The 24,549-nt window shown below is 40.7% G+C and overlaps 1 protein-coding gene across 4 annotated transcripts in view; it reads left to right on the top strand.

The window, feature by feature from the left end:
* Nucleotides 1-24,549, top strand: part of CCNB3 (cyclin B3) — a 60,790-nt gene that overhangs the window by 22,238 nt on the left and 14,003 nt on the right. For 3 of the 4 annotated variants that reach the window (XR_003509698.1, XM_027534389.1, XM_027534388.1), the window contains exons 4-7: nucleotides 7,834-7,964; nucleotides 9,711-12,486; nucleotides 13,275-13,370; nucleotides 14,616-14,708. Coding sequence is in view for 3 of the 4 variants with exons in the window: in XM_027534389.1 (XP_027390190.1) it covers nucleotides 7,834-7,964; nucleotides 9,711-12,486; nucleotides 13,275-13,370; nucleotides 14,616-14,708 (3,096 nt within the window). In the remaining variant the exon portion in view is untranslated. The remainder of the gene's footprint in view (nucleotides 1-7,833; nucleotides 7,965-9,710; nucleotides 12,487-13,274; nucleotides 13,371-14,615; nucleotides 14,709-24,549) is intronic. The other variant, XM_027534390.1, reaches the window with a different exon arrangement.

Genomic DNA, 24,549 nt, shown 5'->3' with positions numbered 1-24,549 from the left:
CCTAAATTATGTTTTGTCAGTAGGATTTTCATCTCTATTTTCCTATTTCTCAGTGAAAGAATTATGGGGAAATACTGGTAAAGGACCCTTGAGCTTACATCTGAAAATATTAGTACTTTGAACCTTCACATATGGCAAGTAGAAAGTTTTGCTCTGGGAATTAGAGTCTCCACCTCTCTCCTGCCAAGAATGCACATCTTTTCCAATTGTGGATCTCGGCTGGACAAAGAAGGAGTTTGTAAATCTTTAGGTGATTTTCAAATACAAACTGTGCCAAACTCTTCGAAGAGCAGAAGTGGACAAAAACCTGAGGGCCTAAGAAGGAATTCCCTGCTGGATTGTAGTAGCTTATTATGATATGATGATACAAAGGCATATTTTTTTATATTTCATTTGGAAATAATTTCATTTATAAGTTGCAAAAAGAATAATACAAAGAACACACATATACCTTTTACTTCAGTTCAGTTCAGTCGTTCAATTGTGTCCAACTCTTTGCGACCCCATGAATCGCAGCACGCCAGGCCTCCCTGTCCATCACCAACTCCCAGAGTTCACTCAGACTCATGTCCATCGAGTCAGTGATGCCATCCAGCCATCTCATCCTCCGTCGTCCCCTTCTCCTCCTGCCCTCAATCCCTCCCAGCATCAGTCTTTTCCAATGAGTCAACTCTTCGCATGAGGTGGCCAAAGTACTGGAGTTTCAGCTTTAGCATCATTCCTTCCAAAGAAATCCCAGGGCTGATCTCCTTCAGAATGGACTGGTTGGATCTCCTTGCAGTCCAAGGGACTCTCAAGAGTCTTCTCCAACACCACAGTTCAAAAGCATCAATTCTTCAGCACTCAGCCTTCTTCACAGTCCAACTCTCACATCCATACATGACCACAGGAAAAACCATAGCCTTGACTAGACGAACATTACATTTGTTGGCAAAGTAATGTCTCTGCTTTTGAATATGCTATCTAGGTTGGTCACAACTTTCCTTCCAAGGAGTAAGCATCTTTTAATTTCATGGCTGCAGTCACCATCTGCAGTGATTTTGGAGCCCCCAAAAAATAAACCCTGACACTGTTTCCACTGTTTCCCCATCTATTTCCCATGAAGTGATAGGACCGGATGCCACGATCTTAGTTTTCTGAATGTTGAGCTTTCAGCCAACTTTTTCACTCTCCTCTTTCACTTTCATCAAGAGGCTTTTGAGTTCCTCTTCACTGTCTGCCATAAGGGTGGTGTCATCTGCATATCTGAGGTTATTGATATTTCTCCTGGCAATCTTGATTCCAGCTTGTGCTTCTTCCAGTCCAGCATTTCTCATGATGTACTCTGCATATAAGTTAAATAAGCAGGGTGACAATACACAGTCTTGACGTACTCCTTTTCCTATTTGGAACCAGTCTGTTGTTGCATGTCCAGTTCTAACTGTTGCTTCCTGACCTGCATACAGATTTCTCAAGAGGCAGATCAGGTGGTCTGGTATTCCCATCTCTTTCAGAATTTTCCACAGTTTATTGTGATCCACACAGTCAAAGGCTTTGGCATAGTCAATAAAGCAGAAATAGATGTTTTTCTGGAACTCTCTTGCTTTTTCCATGATCCAGAGGATGTTGGCAATTTGATCTCTGGTTCCTCTGCCTTTTCTAAAACCAGCTTGAACATCAGGAAGTTCACGGTTCACATATTGCTGAAGCCTGGCTTGGAGAATTTAGAGCATTACCTTACTAGCATGTGAGATGAGGGCAATTGTGCGGTAGTTTGAGCATTCTTTGGTATTGCCTTTCTTTGGGACTGGAATGAAAACTGACCTTTTCCAGTCCTGTAGCCACTGCTGAGTCTTCCAAATGTGCTGGCATATTGAGTGCAGCACTTTCACAGCATCATCTTTCAGGATTTGAAATAGCTCAACTGGAATTCCATCACCTCCACTAGCTTTGTTCATAGTGATGCTTTCTAAGGCCCACTTGACTTCACATTCCAGGATGTCTGGCTCTAGGTCAGTGATCACACCATCGTGATTATCTGGGTCGTGAAGATCTTTTTGGTACAGTTCTTCTGTGTATTCTTGCCATCTCTTCTTAATATCTTCTGCTTCTGTTAGGTCCATACCATTTCTGTCCTTTATCGAGTCCATCTCTGCATGAAATGTTCCCTTGGTATCTCTAGTTTTCTTGAAGAGATCTCTAGTCTTTCCCATTCTGTTGTTTTCCTCTATTTCTTTGCATCGATCGCTGAGGAAGTCTTTCTTATCTCTTCTTGCTATTCTTTGGAACTCTGCATTCAGATGCTTATATCTTTCCTTTTCTCCTTTGCTTTTCACTTCTCTTCTTTTCATAGCTATTTGTAAGGCCTCCCCAGACAGCCGTTTTGCTTTTTTGCATTTCTTTTCCATGGGATGGTCTTGATCCCTGTCTCCTGTACAATGTCACGAACCTCAGTCCATAGCTCATCAGGCACTCTATCAGATCTAGGCCCTTAAATCTATTTTTCACTTCCACTGTATAATCATAAGGGATTTGATTTAGGTCATACCTGAATGCTCTAGTGGTTTTCCCTACTGTCTTCAATTTCAGTCTGAATTTGGCAATAAGGAGTTCATGATCTGATCCACAGTCAGCTCCTGGTCTTGCTTTTGTTGACTGTATAGAGCTTTTCCATCTTTGGCTGCAAAGAATATAATCAATCTGATTTCGGTGTTGACCATCTGGTGATGTCCATGTGTAGAGTCTTCTCCTGTGTTGTTGAAAGAGGGTGTTTCCTATGACCAGTGCATTTTCTTGGCAAAACTCTATTAGTCTTTGCCCTGCTTCATTCCGTATTCCAAGGCCAAATTTGCCTGTTACTCCAGGTGTTTCTGCAGGCCATTGTGTCGCTAAGAGTCAGACACTACTGAGTGACTTGACTTTCACTTTTCACTTTCATGCATTGGAGAAGGAAATGGCAACCCACTCCAGTGTTCTTGCCTGGAGAATCCCAGGGATGTCGAAGTCTGGTGGGCTGCTGTCTATGGGGTTGCACAGAGTCAGACACGAATGAAGCGACTTAGCAGCAGCAGCCAGATGTTTCTTGACTTCCTACTTTTACATTCCAGTCCCCTATAATGAAAAGGACATTTTTTTTGGGTGTTAGTTCTAAAAGGTCTTGTAGGTCTTCATAGAACTGTTCAACTTCAGCTTCTTCAGTGTTACTGGTTGGGGTATAAACTTGGATTACTGATATTGAATGGTTTGCCTTGGCAAAGAACCAAGATCATTCTGTCGTTCTTGAGACTGCATCCAAGTACTGCATTTCGGACTCTTCTGTTGACCATGAATGGCTACTCCATTTCTTCTGAGGGATTCCTGCCTGCAGTAGCAGATATAATGGTCATCTGAGTTAAATTCACCCATTCCAGTCCATTTTAGTTCGCTGATTCCTAGAATGTTGACATTCACTCTTGCCATCTCTTGTTTGACCACTTCCAATTTGCCTTGATTCATGGACCTGACATTCCAGGTTCCTATGCAGTATTGTTCTTTACAGCACGGACCTTGCTTCTATCACCAGTCACATCCACAGCTGGGTATTCTTTTTGCTTTGGCTCCATCCCTTCATTCTTTCTGGAGTTAGGCACCTACTGACCTGGGGAGTTCCTCTTTCAGTATCCTATCATTTTGCCTTTTCATACTGTTCATGGGGTTCTCAAGGCAAGAATACTGAAGTGGTTTGTCATTCCCTTCTTCAGTGGACCACATCTTGTCAGATCTCTCCACCATGACCCGCCTGTCTTGGGTTGCCCCATGGGCATGGCTTAGTTTCATTGAGTTAGACAAGGCTATGGTCCTAGTGTGATTAGATTGACTAGTTTTCTGTGAGTATGGTTTCAGTGTGTCTGCCTTCTGCTGCCCTCTTGCAACACTTACCGTCTTACTTGGGTTTCTCTTACCTTGGGCGTGGGATATCTCTTTACGGCTGCTCCAGCAAAGCGCAGCCGCTGCTCCTTACCTTCGACGAGGGTATCTCCTCACCTCTGCCCCTTCTGACCTTCAACGTGGGATAGCTCCTCTAGGCCCTCCGGTGCCTGCCCAGCCACCACTCCTTGGACGTGGGGTTGCTCCTCCCGCCTGCAGCCCCTGGCCTTGGGTGTGGGGTAGCTCCTCCCAGCCGCAGCCCCTGGCCTCGGGCGTCGGGGCGTGGGGGCGTGGGGGTGTGGGGGCGTGAGGGCGTGGGGTAGCTCCTCCTGGCCGCCGCCCCTGGCCTCGGGCGTGGGGGCGTCGGGTAGCTCCTCCCGGCCGCCGCCCCTGACTTCAGATGCGGGGTAGCTCCTCTCGGCGGCCGCCTCTGACCTCGGACTTGGAGTAGCTCTTCTCTGCCGTTCCTGCGCCGTCTCAGCCTGGCACTCTCGGCCACTGCCCCTGACCTCGGATGTGGGGTAACTCCTCTTGGCCGCCGCCCTTCGGGCATGGGGACCTCCTGGTTTCTGCCCCTGACCTTGGACGTGGGGTAGCTCCTCTCGGCCGCGCTTAAGTGCGCTGAAGTGCGCCGGTCGCAGCTGCCCGCGCCTATACAATCTGTACCTTTTACTTAGGTACCTATTATTAACATTTTATCCCATTTTCTTACATACATCATTGCCCTTTACCCCTAAGTACTTCAGTGTATATTACCTCAGAGAAGTAGTCTTATATAACCATAGTGCAGTCAACTTCATAAGTTTACACTGATGTAATGTTTTTATGTAATTTATTGCCCATATTCCCATCCTTCCCATTGACTTTGTAAATTCAACATTATAAGCATTTTTCCCCCTCCAGGGAAGGATCCAGTCTAGGGTTGTTTACTTGTCATGTCTCTAGCTTCTTTTAATCTGGAATGCTTCCATAGCTTCTCTTTGTTTTTTATGACATTTTTTAAGAATAAAGTCCCACTCAACTCCTCTTTTAAAAATAGAACATTCCTCATTTTATGTTTTTCTAATGTGTCCATGGGATTAGATTGGTGTTATACGTACTTGACTGGAGTACTGTATAGGTGATGGTCTGTCCTTAGGGTATCACAGCTGGAGGCATACAATGTCCATCTGTCACTCACTGGTGAGGTTAATTTTGATCACCCAGTCAAGATGTCTGGTTTCTCTGCTGTATAATGACTGTTTTTTTCCCTCTTGCAACTGTCTGTGGGACACACTCTTAAGAGCCTGCAAATAACTGCTTTTCATCAACATGCCCCCTAGATTTAGTATCCATTGATGATTTTTGCCTAACCCAGTCTTTATGGTGATTTTTCCAGCTATAGCTCTTGCTCCCCATTTACCAATCAGCCCTTGGCATTCTATAAGCAGAGCATTCCCTTCTTCCCTATTTATTAGTAATATAGACTTACGAATTTTTATTTTTCAGTGGTTTGTTGTTCATTATTATGTTATTTTGGTGTTCAAATTGGCCACTAGGGTCCCCTTGAATCTAATTATTGTGTCTTGGTGACATACTCTCATCATTTTTTTGAGCATTTTCATTCCAGCGTAACAGGATGTCTCAGACTCATCATGTGCCTATTTTTATCTCAGACAGGGAGTCAACTGTTTTTCCAAAGAATTCCTGCTCCTTTGAGTGGGGAATAGTACTAGAGACCAAGCTCTCAGTATTAGGTGTGCTACTGGGGTATCTGCTTTTTCTGCCCTTTTTGCGGAGAGTTAGGAAATATCTGGATGTAATACATATATTTATTGTTCTTTTAGTCACTAATTCATGTCCAACTCCTTGTGACCCCATGGACTGTAGCCTGACATGGCTTCTCTGTCCATGGGATTCTCCAGGCAAGAAAACTGGAGTGGGTTGCCATTTCCTTCTCCAAGGGATCTTCCTGACCCAGGCATGAAACTGGGACTCCTGCATTGGCAGGCAGCTTCTTTAACTGCTGAGCCACCAGGGAAGCCCACATATACATTATACATACACACATATCTGTACTTAAAGATATACACACACACATATATCTATATATACAAGTAATACACTCCTATATATTCAGATGTATATATATATCATAATATATAATATGTATCATATATCACATATATATGATATATCATATATATCTATATCATTACATATACCTGTGTAAGAAATCATGAGTCTACACAGCTCCCATTCCAATGCACAGGATTCTTTCTTATATTCCTCAATCCATATTTGTATGTTCCTTCTTTACAGTGAGAACAATGGTTCCTAAGATCATCAACATATTTACTCAATAGTATAATACATCTAAAAGTTTCAGAATTACTTGTTCCACACTACCATAATAAACCCACCTATTAAAAAGAGTTCCAGATTTATTTGTGATATTCCCTACCACCCCAGAAACCCATCCTGATTGAGAATGTATATACTGAGGGTATATAACCTGTGTTTACTTGGATTAGCTGTTTCTTGTATTTTCTTCTGTTTTCTTTCATTTGTCCTTCAGTGTAGTTATGGTATTTATTTGGAATATAATTAGATTCAGTTTGTTTTATTTTAAAGGCATAACCTTTAAAATGATTTTTTAATTGATGTTATTCACAGTCCCATGATTTCTTCTACTGTTTAATAGAATTAGTCATGATTAGAGTTTTTGGTGGAGCTCCCCAGAGCCCCATGTTAAATAAATATCCCCTCAGTGGGATGGGATAGATGTATCACAGATAGTGATGTGTTAGAGGTCTACCCTGAAATGTTAGTTGATCTTGGCATTCTCAGGCAGCAAAGCCAGTTATATGGTCTTTTCCCCCCTCTGAACGTCTTATGGGGTCAAATGGAATGTGACGTTTACAGAATATCTTTTTGGGAATTTGCCAGCTAGTATGGAGATCAACACTATATCCTATATATCTTGAAATTACTGAGTGTTGCTATATAGCTAATATGTACCAGGATGAAAGTGAAAGAGGAGAGTGAAAAAGTTGGCTTAAAGCTCAACATTCAGCAAACGAAGATCATAGCATCTGATCCCATCTCTTCTTGGGAAATAGATGGGGAAACAGTGTCAGACTTTAATTTTTGGGGCTCCAAAATCATGGCAGATGGTGATTGCAGCCATGAAATTAAAAGACGCTTACTCCTTGGAAGGAAAGTTATGACCAACCTAGATAGCATATTCAAAAGCAGAGACATTACTTTGCCAATAAAGGTCCGTCTAGTCAAGGCTATGGTTTTTCCTGTGGTCATGTATGGATGTGAGAGTTTGACTGTGAAGAAAGCTGAGCGCTGAAGAATTGATGCTTTTGAACTGTGGTGTTGGAGAAGACTCTTGAGGGTCCCTTGGACTGCAAGGAGATCCAACCAGTCCATTCTAAAGGAGATCAGTCCTGGGTGTTCTTTGGAAGGAATGATGCTAAAGCTGAAACTCCAGTACTTTGGCCACCTCATGCGAAGAGTTGACTCATTGGAAAAGACTCTGATGCTGGGAGGGATTGCGGGCAGGAGGAGAAGGGGACGACAGAGGATGAGATGGCTGGATGGTATCACTGACTCGATGGACGTGAATCTGAGTGAACTCCGGGAGTTGGTGATGGATAGGGAGGCCTGGCGTGCTGCGATTCATGGGGTCGCAAAGAGTTGGACACGACTGAGCAACTGAACTGAACTGAACCAGGACTATTGTACCGCTAGCTTCCATCATGATTAGTTGGCACCAGAACCATACTGGTTGAGAGATATTTTGATTGGTGTTTCTGAAAACACTCAAACAAGGCGTCCAGGGTGAGGACGTGGGTCAGGACTTTCCTATAAGAACCACTTTCTGAATAATTTGAAGTTTTCTCTCTCCATTTCCTTGTTTCCTTCTCCTGATCACCACCCCCCACCTTTTTTTTTCAGGCTCCTCAAAGTCAACCTGTCCAGCCCAAGAAGGAAGCCAATAATGAGTTTGTTAAAGATACTTCCAAGAAGAGAAACAGGAACACATCTGCTAATAGGTTGCCTGAAAACAATAAGATGAATATAAAAAGGTGAGTAGAGGGAACTCAGATGGCATTGCTTTAGATGTTAAAGGAGAGGGAGTGACATCCTTTTGACTGCCTTTTGTTCCCATTGAGAACATTGTTAGTGAGCCACAAACCCTGGGTGCTTAGATGGTCTAAGTTGCTAAAGAATTTCAGGCCTCTTGTCTCTCCCTCCCTCCCTCCCTCTGCCGCTCACCCCCATGTTGTGTGCATATTGAAAGAGCTGTTGTCGTTGAGGAATTTGCCAAGAGATCTTGTGTTCATATTTTCTCTCTTTTGGTGATTCAGTCCCTGATTAAGCAAGTCTGGGCTCGAGCCAATTTTCAGGGGATTCTCAGCAGCTGATTAATAGCTTGCCAGTCTGCTTATCCCATAAGAAGCCTTAGGGGGAGGCTTGTTTCTTGTTACTCTAGAGAAATTACTGTCTCCTTAGGCCAAAAATGTGTATTTTCCAGCTGTTTTTAGGGAACTGATCACAGGTTCTGCAAGTAGATATGAGTATTCTCACCTAGGATTTGGGAAAAAGGATTTACTCCTAGGAAAACTTTTATTGGAAGAAGAGTTAGAAAGTGGAGTAAGACCTTTCTATATCTTTTCCTATTCCAGTGGGAATTACTTCTTTTAGGAAGAATAGATTTCCCAGTCCCCCTTTCTGTCTTCCTCCCCACCCCTTCCCAGCTCCAGACACCCACCAGTCTACTATCTGTTATGGATATACCTCTGTGGATATGTCTTCTCTGGATGATTCGTATAAATGGAATCATATAATATCTAGTTTTTTTGAGGTACTTTTGTTCAGATCGATCATATTTACCAATAATTCTCTTTTCTTGTTCTGATTTTTAGTCATCCAGTGATTTGGTCACACCAGGTTAATCATTCTAATTGAAGTGCAGTCCTATTCAAAACAAAGCTTTGCATCTGACACATGTCAACAAATGTTTATTTTGGTCTTTTTATTACCTTCACTGGGAAAGCATCTTGTGAATGGCCTAGGGTGAAGGGAATATGATTAGATACCATGAGCATTAAGTACCAGACCAACTTTCTCTTATAAGCTTTCATAAGCCTTTTATAAGCCTCTCTCTTATAATCCTCTCTCATAAGCCTGAAACAATATTAATTTCAATCTGAATTTCACCAGATGTCTAGTGCTGATAGACAAAGACAAATGCAGCTAGTGACAGAAACTGATACATAAGCAAATCACTCATACAGTGTGCTAAGTATTATAATAAAAGCCTTTTTATATAAATAAAGGTAATAAGTCATATATGAAAAAGCAAGATAAGGATTTCAGGGGGAATTTTTTAAAGAAAAGTGTGAGGACCTAGATCATAGAAACTATACACTATGCTACTTAGTAGATTTACTGTGTTACCCATTGATTTTTACCCTCTAGTCTGTCTCTTGGGGTTGCAGTCCTTTCCCTTTCCATACATTTAGTAAGTGTAGTGACAAAATGTAGTGAACACTTCCCTGGTGGCTCAGATGGTAAAGTGTCTGCCTACAATGCAGGAGACCTGGGTTTGATCCCTGGGTCGGGAAGATCCCCTGGAGAAGGAAATGGCAACTCACTCCAGCATTCTTGCCTCGAAAATCCCACAGACGGAGGAGCCTAGTAGGGTACAGTCCACGGGGTCACAAAGAGTCAGACATGACTGAGCGACTTCACTTCAGTGACAAAATGAAATGATAGGTAAGGATTCTAGGAACTACATTCTTCTCACCCAGACTTTGTTTCCTTTGCAGATGTAAGGTAGAACTCTCACCAATAGTAGTGTCAACCACCATGATGCCAAATATTATAGATAATCTGCTCACTCTGGGTATGTCTACCAGCTCCAAGACACCCAATACTGAGGAAGCATCTCTTTTCAAAGAGCCATTCATTTTAAAAGAGGAACCCACTTCTGAGGATGCAGTCCTCATGAAGAGGTCATTATCTTCAAAGAAGTGCACAGATCAGGGGGTAGTGTCCCTCTTGCAGAAGCCACTGTCCTTGCAGGGGAAGAGTGACAGTGATGTTGTACAGCCAATGATTTTTGGGAAGAAGTGTAAAACCGAGGAGACAGCCATCACCAACAGGACATTATCATTAAAGAATATGTGCCCATATCAGGGAAAGCAGTTCTGCTCAGGGGAGGAGTTGGCCTTGCACGATGTCAGTGTTGAAGAGGATTCTTCCTTTATGGAGCTCCAGAATGTTAGGAAGAAGCCTAAAACTGAGGAAGCAACCTTCACCAACCCATTATCATCTTTAAACAAAAAGTATACCACTCAGAGGAAGATGTCCTGTAGCAAAAATCCTCTAGTACTGCAGAAGACCACCTCTGAAGAAAAGCCACTTACTAAGGAGTCTTTTAAGAGAAAGCCTACTGCTGAGAAGGAGTCCTTTTTCCAGGAACCACCTGCATTGCAAGAGAAGCACACCTCTGAACAAGAAATATCCATCTTGAAGAAATCATTGGCCTTTCAGGAGAAGATTGACACTGAAGACAAATCACTTTTTAAGGAACCATTGGCTTTTAAGAAGCAATCTACCACTGAGGAGACAACCTTCACCATGAGGCCATTACCTTTAAATAAAAAGTGTACTACTCAGAGGAAGAGGAAGATGACCTACTCAAAGATGACCACCTCTGGAGAGAATGCATTCATTAGCCAGTTGCTGTCCTTTAAAAAGAAGCCGACCCCTAAGGAGGAGTCCCTCTTCCAGGACCTCTCAGTGTTGCAAGAGAAGCATACTGATGATGGAGCAGTGACACTTGTGAAGAAGCCATGGGCATTGCAGAAGAAAGATGATGAAGATGATTTTCTTATGGAGCCACTTTCCTTTAGGAAGACTCATACTACTAAGGAGGCAACACTTCCCAAGAAGCCACTACTTTTAAAGAGGAAGTGTACTACTCAGGAGAAGATGTACCACTTGAAGAAGCCACTAGTATTGCAGAAGGTCACATCTGAAGAGAAGTCACTCGTTAAGGAGCCATTACCCTTTAAGAAGCCGCCTACCACTAAGGAATCCCTTTTCCAAGAGCCATCAGCATTGCAGGGTAAGCACACCATTCTAGAGGAGGCATCCATCTTGAAGAAGCCCTTGGTCTTGCAAAAGATTCCAACTGAGGAGGAATCACTTAAAAAGGAGACTTTGATTTTTAAGAAGTTTACCACTGGGGAGGCAACCTCCACCAATATGCTGTTATCTTTAAAGAATAAGTGTACCACTCAGGCTAAGTCCTGTTTGACCAAGCCACTAGTATTGCAGACCATTTCTGAAGAGAAATCACTCATTAAGGAGCCTACCACTGAGGTGGAGTCCCTCTTGAAGGAACCATCTGCACTGCAAGAGAAGCACACCACTCAGGGGGATGTGGCCCCCTTGAAAAAGCCATGGGCATTACAGGAGAGAATAGACAGTAAAGATGAATTTCTTATGGAGCCACTATCATTTAGGAAGACACATACCACAAATGTGGCAGTCTCTACCAAGGAGTCATCATCTTTAATGAAGCAAACGTGTGCCACTCAAACACTAATGTCTATCTGGCAAGAACTGTTGGGGTTGCAGAATATGATTGGTGAAGGTAAGAATTCCTTTATGATGCCAGTATCATCTAGGAAGAAGTCTTCAACTGATGAGGCAGTTCTTACCAAGACACCATTATCTCCAAAAATGAGGCAAATCACTCAGTGGAACACCGTCATAGAGAAGACCACCTCTGAAGAGGAGTCACTCTTTAAGAAGTTATTTCCCTTAAAAAAAACGTCTACAACTGAAGAGGAGCTCCTCTTCCAGGGTCCATCTGTATTGAAAGAGAAACACACCTCTCTGCAACAGGCATCCCTCTCAAAGAAGCCATTGACCTTACAGGAGAATATCGCCACTCAAGAAGAATCATATATCAAAGAACTGTTGACCACGGAGAAGTCCTTAGTCTTGCAGAAGACCGATACCAAAGTGGACTTCTCGACGTCATTGGCTTTGCAGAAGAAAAGCACCACTGAAGAGAAATTCTTTTTCGAGAAACCATTGGTTCTGAAGGAAAAGCTCTCCCCCAAGGCAGCAGCCAGCATAGAGGGACAATCATCTTTTAAGAAGCAGCCCACTGCTCAGGGGGAGGTGTTCCTCTTGAAAAAGCAGTCGACCTTGCAAGAGAACATCACCAGTGAAGAGGAGTGCATTATTAAGCAGCCACAGGCCTTGCAGGAGAAGTCCAGCGTTGAAAAGGAGACGATCCTGAGGGAGTCCTTGGCCTTGCAGGAGAATTCCACGATTGAGAAGGACGCTGTCTGGAAGGAGCCATTGGCCTTGCAAAAGACTCTCGCTCACAAAGAAAACACCTTTCTCAAACATTGCACCCTGCAAATTGAAACCAGCCCAGATGTGTCCACCACCATCCCTGAATCTGGAACAGGCTTGTCCAACACCATCACCATGTCTTCCAGTATCATAAGCAAGTCCAGTACTTGTGAATCCAATTCCGATAAACCTTTCTCATCTTCCGACAAAAAATCACAGCAAGAGGTATTCTGCTTTCTTTCTTCTTAAATTAGATGAAGTGTTCTTTGTTGTCTTGGAGGTGGCTGCTAGCAAAGAGATTTTTTTTGCCTTCCTAAGCAATTGAGTTGTATATAGTAAGTGATATTAAACCAAACTGGCCTTGTAGAATCTCTTGACTTCATGATTGGCATAGTGATATACCTGAGCCACTAGAAAGTATTTATTCCAGGGACACCCTCAAGGGTCTGGAATACTCTGTGTGTGTGTGTATTTCAGTAGTGGTTAGATAATTTCAGGAAATTGCCTTTCTTAGTAATTGCAATCTGCATTACATAGGACCTTAGCTAAAGATGAGTTAAATTCACAGAGGCATCTTCCAAGGAAGATTGTTTATAAGTTGTAAATTAGAAGGAAAATGAGATGAGATTTGGTACCTGGGAGGAGAAACAACCTGGATGTAGGCAAAATAACTTGATTAAAGATATAGAAGGGAGGAAAAAGCTAACAAGATGAACTGGGCCCGATCAAAGCATTGAAACATGACAGGTGACATAAGCTGGAAGATTGTAAGATCACAGTGTTTTTCTTGGAGAATCTTGTGCTTACCTGTAATAATAGTGCCTGGTTCTTAGGGCAGAGCAGGTATGTACAAGGATTAAGTATTTCTTGGTTACTCAACAGTATGCAGATTACAGGGCAAAAGCTTGAGCTGAAGATACAAGTGGGAAGAAAGGAGTAATTTTTTATGTGTGTGTGCTAAGCTTCTCTTGGAATCTTTTCCCTAATGTATCTTTTTGATGATTTCCAAACAGGTGATCCCACTGGGGAATACTGACATAGACTGCAGTGACCCATTTTTCAGCTCAGTATATGCTAAGGATATTTTCAGTTACATGAAGAAAAGAGAGGTATGTAGGGGATGGGGGTGAGGGGAAATGATTTTCCAGTTCTCATTTCCTCCATCCTTCAAATGCAGCTTTAAAGGGGAGATAATAATGATGAGGAAAATAATAACAGTAGCAACTGATGTCTCCTGGTAGCATACTATGAGTTAAACATTATGCTAAAGGATTTATAAACATTATCTTCTTTAATTCTCCCAATAGCTTCATGATGGTAGGTATTATTATCTCCTTTTTATAGTTGGGGGAAACTGCTCAGTCAAAACAACTAGTGTGTAGTAGATCTGGGATATGAACTAGAGTCTGATTACCTTAGAAACCATAAGCCCGCACCTCTAATTGCTTAGGAGGTAATCTCAGACACACAAATTGTCAAGTGAGCTCTTTCTGAGTGACTGTTCTTAGAGATCTTTCCCCTTCTTTATGCAGTTTTCTGGCATTGCATATAAAACCAGACTCTTTGTTCCAGCTTTCCAACCTGGTGAAATGTTCTTTCTCCTTTCAAATCTGCCAGTCTCCTTTACCACTAATGTTCATCAATTCCAAATTTTCTTCTCTCTCTCAGTGGAACAGATGGAACCAGGGTTATGTACTAACTAGAATTTTAGCAGGCCATTCATAAGAGGAATGATGATTGTCTCATCTTCTCTCTAGAGATGTGGTAATAGATGAACTGACTCCAGAGCCTGTACTTTGTCTAGTATATCTTGGAAGAAGCAAGAGATAATTTTGCTATACTAAAAGTGTGGGCCTTAGCTCAGCAGTATTGGTTTCACTTAAGATCTTGCTAGAAATGCAGAAACCTAACCTCACCCCAGACTTTCTAAATTTTAAAGATCCTCAAGTACCTTTCAAATATGTATGTTAGAGTTTGAGAACGACTCCTCTATACAGCATGGTATTGTGCTTTTGATTGAATTGCAAAGAAGGGGCAGAATCTTGTTGGTATTCATCTATAGTCATAGGTGTATTTCTGCCTATATTTCATATTCTGCTAGACTCCTCAATATCCACCCTGACACTTGAATATCATGTGTGTTCATTTCCCAAGGATAACTGACCTTGTCTGGGAAAGGATACTTTGCTCTGGCTCTATCTGATACCAGCTAAAAATAATGAGTTAGAACTATAAAGAAATTACTTATGTTGTTATAATTTGTTTTTAGATATTAGTTGCTTATAGCTTTTCCTAAGTTATAATTTTGAACTACAAGAAGAGTTTATCTGTTAATATTTCTTTCTTACTGCCAGGAAAAGTTTGTACTTAATAAATATATGACCAGGCAGACTGATATCGACAGTGACATGAGGGCCATTCTTGTGGACTGGTTGGTGGAGGTGCAGGTAAGCCTGACAACTGCTGCCTTAAGGGGCTGCTATTCTCTTTATTGATTATTCACTCAGCATTGCCAGGTCTCAAACAGTAAAAGTTTACTGGGTCTCCAGAGCTGAATAAGCCAGGATTCCTGCCCTCAGGAAGCTTATGACCTAGGGGACAAGATAAGACATGCAGGCAGGTAAGAATAATACAAAGTAGAATATACTAAGTAATGTAAGAATGCTATTAATAAGACACTGTGAGAAACCAGTGGAAGGAGAGAGATTTATAGAAAAGGTAATCATGGCATGGTAGTTCAGTCATTCTCAAAATCTTGTAAAAGTATATGTAGTGATTGGATAAGGGTCAGTGACAAAGTCTTTCAAGCTTTGGATGGGATGAGTAATAGGAAGGACAGTATAGCCCCAAACAGGGCAGATGGCTGTTTGTTCAGAGTTGACTGTTGAGGGAATATTGTTGTGAATACTTAATTATTACTTTACACTAATGAAGGTGTAATAGTACCTGGATGTTGTAGGTGTCAGTGAATATTTGTTGAATGAATAGAATTGAAGGAGTTGCTCTGGAGTTTGCAAGGACATAAAAGGCATAGTCTGTGCTCAGCAGAAGAAAAGGTGATATTGTTAAACATCCTTTAAATACCAGAGTAATGGCTCAGGCTCACTTTGGAGTGACAAACCAGGGAAATGTGGTAAACATTGTATATTTGAACATCAGCAAAGCATGAAAATGTCATTCTATGGAAATGATGAAAAATAGTAAACTAGATAAAGTAGAATCTGAGTAGATCTTAAATAAGTAAAATTGATCACAAATATTGCTGATCATTACCAAACAAGAAAGAGATTTCTAGTAGACTGCCAGTGGAATTTGTTTTGATTGACATTTTTTCTAAATGATATAGAGGAGAACGGAGAGGATCATCTCATCAAATTCACAGATGGCATGAAACTAGGAGTAGTTGTTTGTTGTTGTTTAGTTGCTAAGTCATGTTTGACTGTTTTAGAGATACCAGCTGGAATGAAGAACTGAATTTTTTAAAAAAGGTTTTTGTTATTTTTATTGCACAAAAATTCACATTTATTATAGCCAAGTAAGAAATTATAATTACTTATGATCCCACAACCTACAAAGAGTGTTAATATTCATGTGTGTTTATTATGCCCCCATTTTAAAAATGGTACACTGATCACAGAGTCAGATGCCCAGGTCCCGTCTGAGACTTATCATATATTTTTTAAGTTCCATAAGCCATGCTAATATATACTTTTGATAGAGAATCACAGTTGTAGAAAATGTGTTCCTATATATATTACTTTTATAACTTTAATTTTTATATCTTAAAATAATTAGTAAAATTGACTTTTGGTATACAGTTCTATGAACTTTTAATATTTTTAAATAATAGATTCACAAGAAGGTGCAAAAAAAAATAGTATATAGAGAGGTCCTGTGTACCCTTCACCTGGTTTCTCCCAGTGGTAACATTTTGCATAACTGTCATATAATATCACAGTCAAGGTCCAGAGGCTTTATTTATATTTTACCAGTTTACATGCTCTTATTTCTGGAGAAGGCAATGGCACCCCACTCCAGTACTCTTGCCTGGAAAATCCCATGGACCGAGGAGTCCATGGGGTCGCTAAGAGTTGGACATGACTGAGCTACTTCACTTTCACTTTTCACTTTCATGCATTGGAGAAGGAAATGGCAACCCACTCCAGTGTTCTTGCCTGGAGAATCCCAGGGACCGGGGAGCCTGGTGGGCTGCCGTCTGTGGGGTTGCACAGAGTCGGATACAACTGAAGTGACTTAGCATGCTCTTATTTCTGTGTGTGTTTAGCCTATATAATTTTATCACACATGTAAGTTTCATAAGCACCATCAGATCAGATCAGAGCAGATCAGTCGCTCAGTCGTGTCCAACTCTTTGCGACCCCATGAATCGCAGCACGCCAGGCCTCCCTGTCCATCACCAACTCCCGGAGTTCACTGAGACTCACGTCCATCGAGTCAGCGATGCCATCCAGCCATCTCATCCTCTGTCGTCCCCTTCTCCTCCTGCTCCCAATCCCTCCCATCATCAGAGTCTTTTCCAATGAGTCAACTCTTCGCATGAGGTGGCCAAAGTACTGGAGTTTCAGCTTTAGCATCATTCCTTCCAAAGAAATCCCAGGGCTGATCTCCTTCAGAATGGACTGGTTGGATCTCCTTGCAGTCCAAGGGACTACCACAGTTAAAATACAAAATTGTTCCATCACCAGAATGATCCCTTGTTTTACTCTTTTATAGCCACAGCCATCTCCCTCCCCTCACCTTCCTGTCCCTGGAAACTTCCAATTTGCTTTCCATTTCTGTAATTTTGTGATTTCAGGAATGGTATATAAATGGAATCATATACTGTGTAACCTTTTGGGATTGACTTTTATCACTTACCATAATTCCTTTGAGATCTATACAGGTTGTGTGTATCAACAGTTCATTCCTTTTTATTGCTGAGTAGTAGTCCATGGTATGGATGTACCAAGGTTTGTTTAAACCTTCCCCCATTAAAGGACATTTTGAGTTGCTTCCAGTTTCTGAGACTGTGAGAAGAATGTCTATAAACATTAATGTACAGGGTTTTATGTCAATATAAGTTTTTTTTTTTCCAACATCAACACCCAGGAGTGGGATTTCTGGGTCATATGATAAATGTATGTTTAACTTAATTAGAGAGTGCTACAGAGTGACTATCATTTTGCATTCTTACCTGCAATATATGAGAGTTCTAGCTGCTCTGCATCCTTGTTAGTACTTAGTATTGTTTGTTTTTAAACTTTGACCATATAGACGTATAGAGGAATCTCACCATAGTTCTAATTTGTGTTTCCTCAAGGGCTAATAATGTTGAACATACTTGTTTGTATGAAGTCATCTTTGATGAAATGTCTGTATCTTTTGCCCAGTTTTAAATTGGATAGTTTATTTTCTTTGTGTCAAGTTATGAGAGTTCCTTATATGTTCTGGTTACAAATCCTTTGTTGGAGGTGTGATTTACAAATATATCCCACCAGTTTTTTTTTTTTTTATCTGTGTCTTTCATAGAGCAAAAGTTTTTAATTTTTATAAAGTTCAATTTTTCTATGTTATCTTTCTATGCTTAGTTGCTCAGTCATGTCCAACTCTTTGCAACACTATGGACTGTAGCCCGCCAGGCTCCTTGGTCCATGGGGATTCTCCAGTCAAGAACACTGGAGTGGGTTGCCATGCCCTCTTCCAGGGGATCTTCCCAACCCAGGGATTGAACCCAGGTCTCCCACATTGCAGGCGGATTCTTTACCATGTGAGCCACCAGGGAAGCCTTGTGCTTTTTGTGTCATGTTTAAGAACTCTGCTTAAACCTAGGTCATGAAATTTTTTCCTATATTTTATATGAATGTTTTAAAGCTTTAACATTAAATCTATAATCCATTTTGAGTTGAATTTCTATAAGGTATGAAGGTTTTGAAGTCAGTTCATTGTCTTGCATATGAATGTTTAACTGTTCTAACACCATTTGTGGAAAAATATACTTCTCCACTGAATTGTTTTTGGACCTTTGCCAAAAAACAATTTGCCTCATTTGTGTGGGCCTATTTCTATACTTCTTTCTACATTCTGTTTCATTGATCTGTGTGTCTTTCTCTTTGCCAATATCACAGTCTTTAGTTCTGTAGTTTTATAATAAATCTTAAAACTACATAATGTGATTCTTCCAACTCTAGTCTTTTTTTTTTTTCAAAATAGTTTTAACCCCACTTAGTTTTAGAATATCATTCTTATATATTTCTGGATTATATTTGCTAATATTTTGTTGAGGATTATCGCATCTATGTTTATGATGGATGTTGGTCTGTAGTGTTTTTTTTCTGTTTTTTGGTACTGACTTTCTGGTTTTGGTATGAGAATGATACTGGTTTTATGAAATGATGTGGAAAGTATTCTCTTCTATTTTCTTGAAGACGTGTAGCATTGATGTTTTATTCTTTCAATGTTTAGTAGGATTCACAAGTAAAACCATCTGGGCCTGAAGGTTTTTCTTTTCTCTGAAGAATTTTCTCTAAGAATATGGGCCTGAAGGTTTTTCTTTTCTCTGAAGAATTTTCTCTAAGAATATAATTTCTTTAATAGTTATGTGATTTTTCAAGTTATTATATCAGATGACTTTTGGAAGTCTGTGATTTTCAAGGAATTGGTCCTTTCATTTAAGTTGTTGCATTTATGTTCATAGCATTTGCTGATTATTTAGTCGTTCATTCTTGATATTTAGTAATTTGTGTCTTCTCTCGCTTTATCAATCTTGCTAGGAATTTATGATTTTTATTGATCTTTTCAAAGAACCAGGTTTTGGTTTCATTTGTTTTCTCTATTTTTCTGTTATCAGTTTAACTGATAGCTGCTTTAATTTTCACAGTTTCCTTTCTCTTGCTTTGGATTTAATTTGCTCTTTTCCTAGTTTGAGGTAGAAGAGTAGATTATTGATTTGGGACTTCTTTTCTTCTTTAAAAAGATTTATTTATTTATTTTCGGTAGTGCTGTGTCTTGGATGTCGCGCAGGCTTTCTCTAGTTGCAGTGAGCAGGGGTACTCTCTAGGTGGAGTGCATGGGCTTCTCATTGTGGGGGCTTCTCTTCTCGTGGAGCATGGGCTCTAGGGCAAGTGGACTCAGTAGTTGTGACACACTGGTTTACTTGCCCCGTGGCATGTGGGATATTACCAGACCATGGATCAAACCATGTCCCCTGCATTGGCAGGCCGATTCTTAACTACTGGACCACCAGGGATGTCTTAGGACTTTTCTTCTTTTCTAATATAAGCACCTAATTGCTATAATTTCTCCTTAAGTACCACTTTTAACTGCTTGAACTATTTAGAAGTTTGTTTAATCTCTAAGTGTTTGGAGATTTCACTATTATTTTTCTGTTATCGATTTGTAGTTTAATTCCACTGTGGTCAAAGAAAACAGTTTGTATGATTTTTAATTATTTAAAAAAGTTTAAGGTTGATTGTTCAGGATATGGTCTGTCTTGGTGAATGTTACGTGTGCACTTGAGAAGTATTCTGCTGTGTTGGATGGAGTGAGTGTTCTATAACATGTCTGTTAGATTCAGTTGGTTCATGTTGTTAATTTCCTTATTATTTTTGCTGATTTTCCGTGAACTAATGCCGTTACTGAGAGAAGAGTATTGAAGTTTTCAACTATGATTATGAATTTGTCTATTTCTCTTTTCAGTTTTGTCACTTTTTTCTTTGTGTATTTTGAAAAATCTGTTGTTCAGAGCATATGAGCATATATTTTTAGGATTATCATGTCCTCTTCATAGTTCTTTATGACTTGCTTTTTTTTCTCATGTAACAATGCTCATGTAATTGCAAATATCTTTCTAGTTAAATTGACATTTCTACATCAATTTTGTCAACTGTGAAGTATTCTGTTTTCCCATCTAAGTACTAACCAGGCCCAACCCTGCTCAGCTTCCAAGTTCAGATGAGATCGGGTGTATTCAGGGTGGTATGGCCTTAGACCGTAGTATTCTGTTCTTCAACTGGCATTATTTACTCAGTCTCCTATTAATGGACATACAGGTTATTTCCAATAACCCTGTAGTGAACAGGCATACATTTGCATTGCTCATAAATGTACTTTTGTTTTTCTGGAATAAATACTAGGAATAGAAGTATTAGACCAACAAAATGCATATTTAAAATTTTTGTGGGTGTAGGAAACTATTTTGGGGGGCTCTCAATAAATATCTACTGCTTTAAAAAATTGAATTTATCCAATTGTGTATAGACAACTATGCTTCTGAAGTGTCTTGCCCAATTGTACTTTTCAGTTTGGTCAGTTCAGTTGCTCAGTTGTCCGATTCTTTGTGACCCCATGGACTGCAGCACGCCTGGCCTCCCTGTCCATCACCAACTCCCGGAGTTTACTCAAACTCATGTCCATTGAGTCGGTGATGCCATCCAACTATCTTATCCTCTATCATTCCCTTCTCCTCCTGCCTTCAATCTTCCCCAGCATCAGGGTCTTTTCAAATGAGTCAGTTCTTTGCATCAGGTGGACAAAGTATTGGAGTTTCAGCTTTCAGCAACAGTCCTTCCAATGAATATTCAGGACTGATTTCCTCTAGGATGGACTGGTTGGAACTCCTTGCAGTCCAAGGGACTCTCAAGAGTCTTCTCCAGCACCACAGTTCAAAGCATCAATTCTTTGGTGCTGAGCTTTCTTTATAGTCCAACTCTCACATCCATACATGACTACTGGAAAAGCCATAGCTTTGAATAGATAGACCTTTATTGGCAAAGTAATATCTCTGCTTTTTAGTATGCTGTCTAGTTGGTCATAGCTTTTCTTACAAGGAGCAGGTGTCTTTTATTTTCAAGGCTGCAGTCACCATCTGCAGTGATTTTGGAGCCCCCCAAAATAAAGTCAGCCATTGTTTCCACTCTTTCCCCATCTATTTGCCATGAAGTGATGGGACCAGATGCCATGATCTTAGTTTTCTGAATGTTGAGCTTTAAGCCAACTTTTTCAGTCTCTACTTTCACTTTCATCAAGAGGCTTTTGAGTTCCTCTTCACTTTCTGCCATAAGGGTGGTGTCATCTGCGTATCTGAGGTTATTGATATTTCTCCCGGCAATCTTGATTCCAGCTTGTGTTTCTTCCAGCCCAGCGTTTCTCATGATGTACTCTGCATATAAGTTAAATAAGCAGGGTGACAATATACAGCCTTGACGTATTACTTTTCCTAAAGAACAACATTAGAACAATACAAAAAAGGAAGAATATATATATACACACACATATATGTGTGTATGTGTGTGTGTGTGTGTGTATAGGGGGAGAGAGAGAGAGGTAGTAAGAAGAATGTGCTCTAATTCCTCCATTGTCCTCTCCACACAGTGAACACCAGCCAGTCTGTGTACTGAGGAAGTCCTCTTATATTTCTAGGAAGGTCTCTGGACCTGCTGTGGGGTCAGCCCAGTCTCAGATCTGGCCTTACTCCAGGTTGTGCTTGCTCCCAAAGTCCACAATTGCCTGCAAATTCCACAGTCTCAGCCTAATTGCGTGCGTGTAATCCGCTGCAGCTGTTCAGATGGTAAAGCGTCTGTCTACAATGTGGGAGACCTGGGTTTGATCCCTGGGTCAGGAAGTTCCCTGGAGAAGGAAAAGGCAACCCACTCCAGTACTCTTGCCTAGAAAATCCCATGGACAGAGAAGCCTGGTGTCCATGGGGTCGCAAAGAGTCGGACACAACTGAGCGACTTCACTTTCTCTTTCCTCTTCGCTCACACAGCCCCTGGTGCTCTGCTTTGATTTTAGACCTGCCTCTGCTTGTAGGCCGCCCTGTTGTGTCTGTTCCCCACCCAAACTAGTTGGGGCAAAGGTAGCAGCTTTTTAGGGCTCACTTGCTCAGTTGGGCTGTGGAGAGGGAGGGTTATGAAAGCCACAGTTGGGGTGTTTGGAGAGTGTTTGCTGGGACTCAGGCCTGCAGGAAGTTGCTAAAGTCGGAGGTGGTTCATGCGCTCTCTCACAGGAATTGGCCTTGAGTTGTATGTCCCTTGGCAGAGCCAAGCAGTTTAGGCTCCCCAGAAGGTGTGGGCAGTAACCTTTGCCTGCTTATGGCTTGGTGGCAGCTACTACCTCTGTGGTCAGGACTGCAGTGGTGGTATTTAGTCCCTGTCTCAGGCACTCCCCCTGGCTTTGAGGCTTCAGCAGTGGCCAGTCAGCTTGCATTCTCCCTCTGGGATTGTAAACTGCAGTCACATCTAGTTCCACCTCTGGCACTCTTGCTGGCTTGGCATACTTTGGTGGTGGCCAGGCATACCTTCCTCTGGGGTCACGCAGCTCACAGCCCTTGCTTACCCCACCTATGGCATTCTCGGAAGTGGGTTCCTGGGATCTGTGAGCTTGGGGAGTGAGAGGTTCTTGCAGCAACAAACTCTTGCCTCTCTGGGAGGCCCAGGCTTTTCCTGGACTCCCTCAGCTGTGTTGTACTAGCCCCTCAGAGTATCTGCATAGTAGTCAACCCCAGTTCTCTCCCTGTGGCCTGAGCCCTGAAGTCTTAATCCTCAGCACCCAGCCCCTCTCTTGCCACGGTGGGTGTGCAAGCTGCTTCTTGGCTGGGAAGTGCTGGTTGGCAACATCTCTGTGGTGAATTCTCTCTGTTTTGCCTTCCAAGCACCCATTGCTGCATTACCCTTGAGGGTCTGAAGCTCCCCCTATCCCTACCCGTGCTGGGGTGTCCAAATGTGCAGAAACTTTTCCTCCTTCATGGCTCGCTCCCTGGGTGCAGGTCCCTGTTCCAAACTCCTTCGTCTCTTTTTATCTTTATCTTTTGCCCTACCTCATTCTGAGGAGATTGGCTTGCCTTTTTGGAAGTCTGAGGTCTTCTGCCAGCATTCAGAAGGTGCTCTGTATGAGTTGTTTCATGTGCACATGTATTTTTGATACATTTGTGGGGAGGAAGGTGATCTCCCCATCTTCCTCCTCTGCCATCTTGAAAGTTTCACACCTAAGGTCTTATTACTCTTCTTGAGTCATTTTTGTAGTTTATATTTCATTAAAAATCATTGATTTCATGGATATTTTCACAGATATTACTATAGATTGCATATGGTATTCTTTTACAATCCTTTGAAATTATTTCTTTTCTCATTCAAAATGTGTGTGATGTGTTATCTCTCTCCCATGTATTTCCATGCCTTTTTTTCCTCAGTTTTCCTCAAAAAAGATTGATTCAGTCCTCTGGTCAAAGAACCAGCTCATGGATAAATATATAACTCTTTCTTTTTAATGAAATTTATTACCATCTGCTTTCATCTTTTTTATTTTATTCTTATTTTATTAAATTTTATTTGCTGTTTTTCCCTGGCATCTTAAAATGAGTGCTTAGTCTAATTTAAGTTTTTCTGACTTCATAATAAAAGCCCCCAAACTATATATCTTTTTCTAAGTAAAGTTCTGACTATATCCTACCAGTTTTGAAAGATAGTATTGTAGCTATCTTGTTTTTCCTCAATAATTTGCAATTTTTATTTTCCCTTTGAGCAAGGCTTTTTTCTTTAAGAATAATGCTTATGATTTTTTCAAATGCATTGCTTGTCTTTAGTTTGTTTAGTTTATCCTTTTATTGCCAATATCTAGATTTATTGTATTGTGTATTGAGTATGTGACCTGAATGATAATTTCTTCTTTTAGTTAATGAGATTTTCTTCATGGCTTCAGATATAATGGGTTTTTGTAAATAGTTCACTGATGTTTGAAGAAAATATGTATTCTCTTTAGGGTACAAGAATCATTCTATCAATTAATTTTGGCTTAATTATTGTATAATTTATATGCTAATTTATTTTTTCTGCTTAACTTATCAAAGTCTAAGAGCAATGTGATAACCACCCATAATCATTGTTTAATTAATTTATCCTGGCCTTTCTTCACCTCCTCCATCTCACTTTGACCACTCTGTTCTATACAATTTTTTAAGCTACAAAATTATTACATGTTTAAAATATGTATTCATACGTTTGTGTGTGTGTATGTACAAAAACAACTGTTTTACCCTATCCTTATTTCTCAGAGATAACTATAATTTAGGATGTATCTTGTCTTATCACTTCTATTAAGTTTTTGACTATCCTTTCTTTAAAAATGTTGAATTATGTGAATACATGAATGCATATACATACACACATATATAAAAATATAGCTTTTTACTGAGTATGGGTTTTTTGATATCTTTTGTTGCATGACTAGGTCATGTGCCACTTGCTCTTTTCTCTTAATAAGCCTTAATAATCTTTCCATATAAGTAGATCTATA

This window comes from Bos indicus x Bos taurus, chromosome X (genome assembly GCF_003369695.1).
Source record: "Bos indicus x Bos taurus breed Angus x Brahman F1 hybrid chromosome X, Bos_hybrid_MaternalHap_v2.0, whole genome shotgun sequence".
NCBI lineage: Eukaryota > Metazoa > Chordata > Mammalia > Artiodactyla > Bovidae > Bos > Bos indicus x Bos taurus.
The sequence above is the reverse complement of the archived record's forward strand: the minus strand, read 5'-3'. Positions and strand labels throughout refer to the sequence as shown.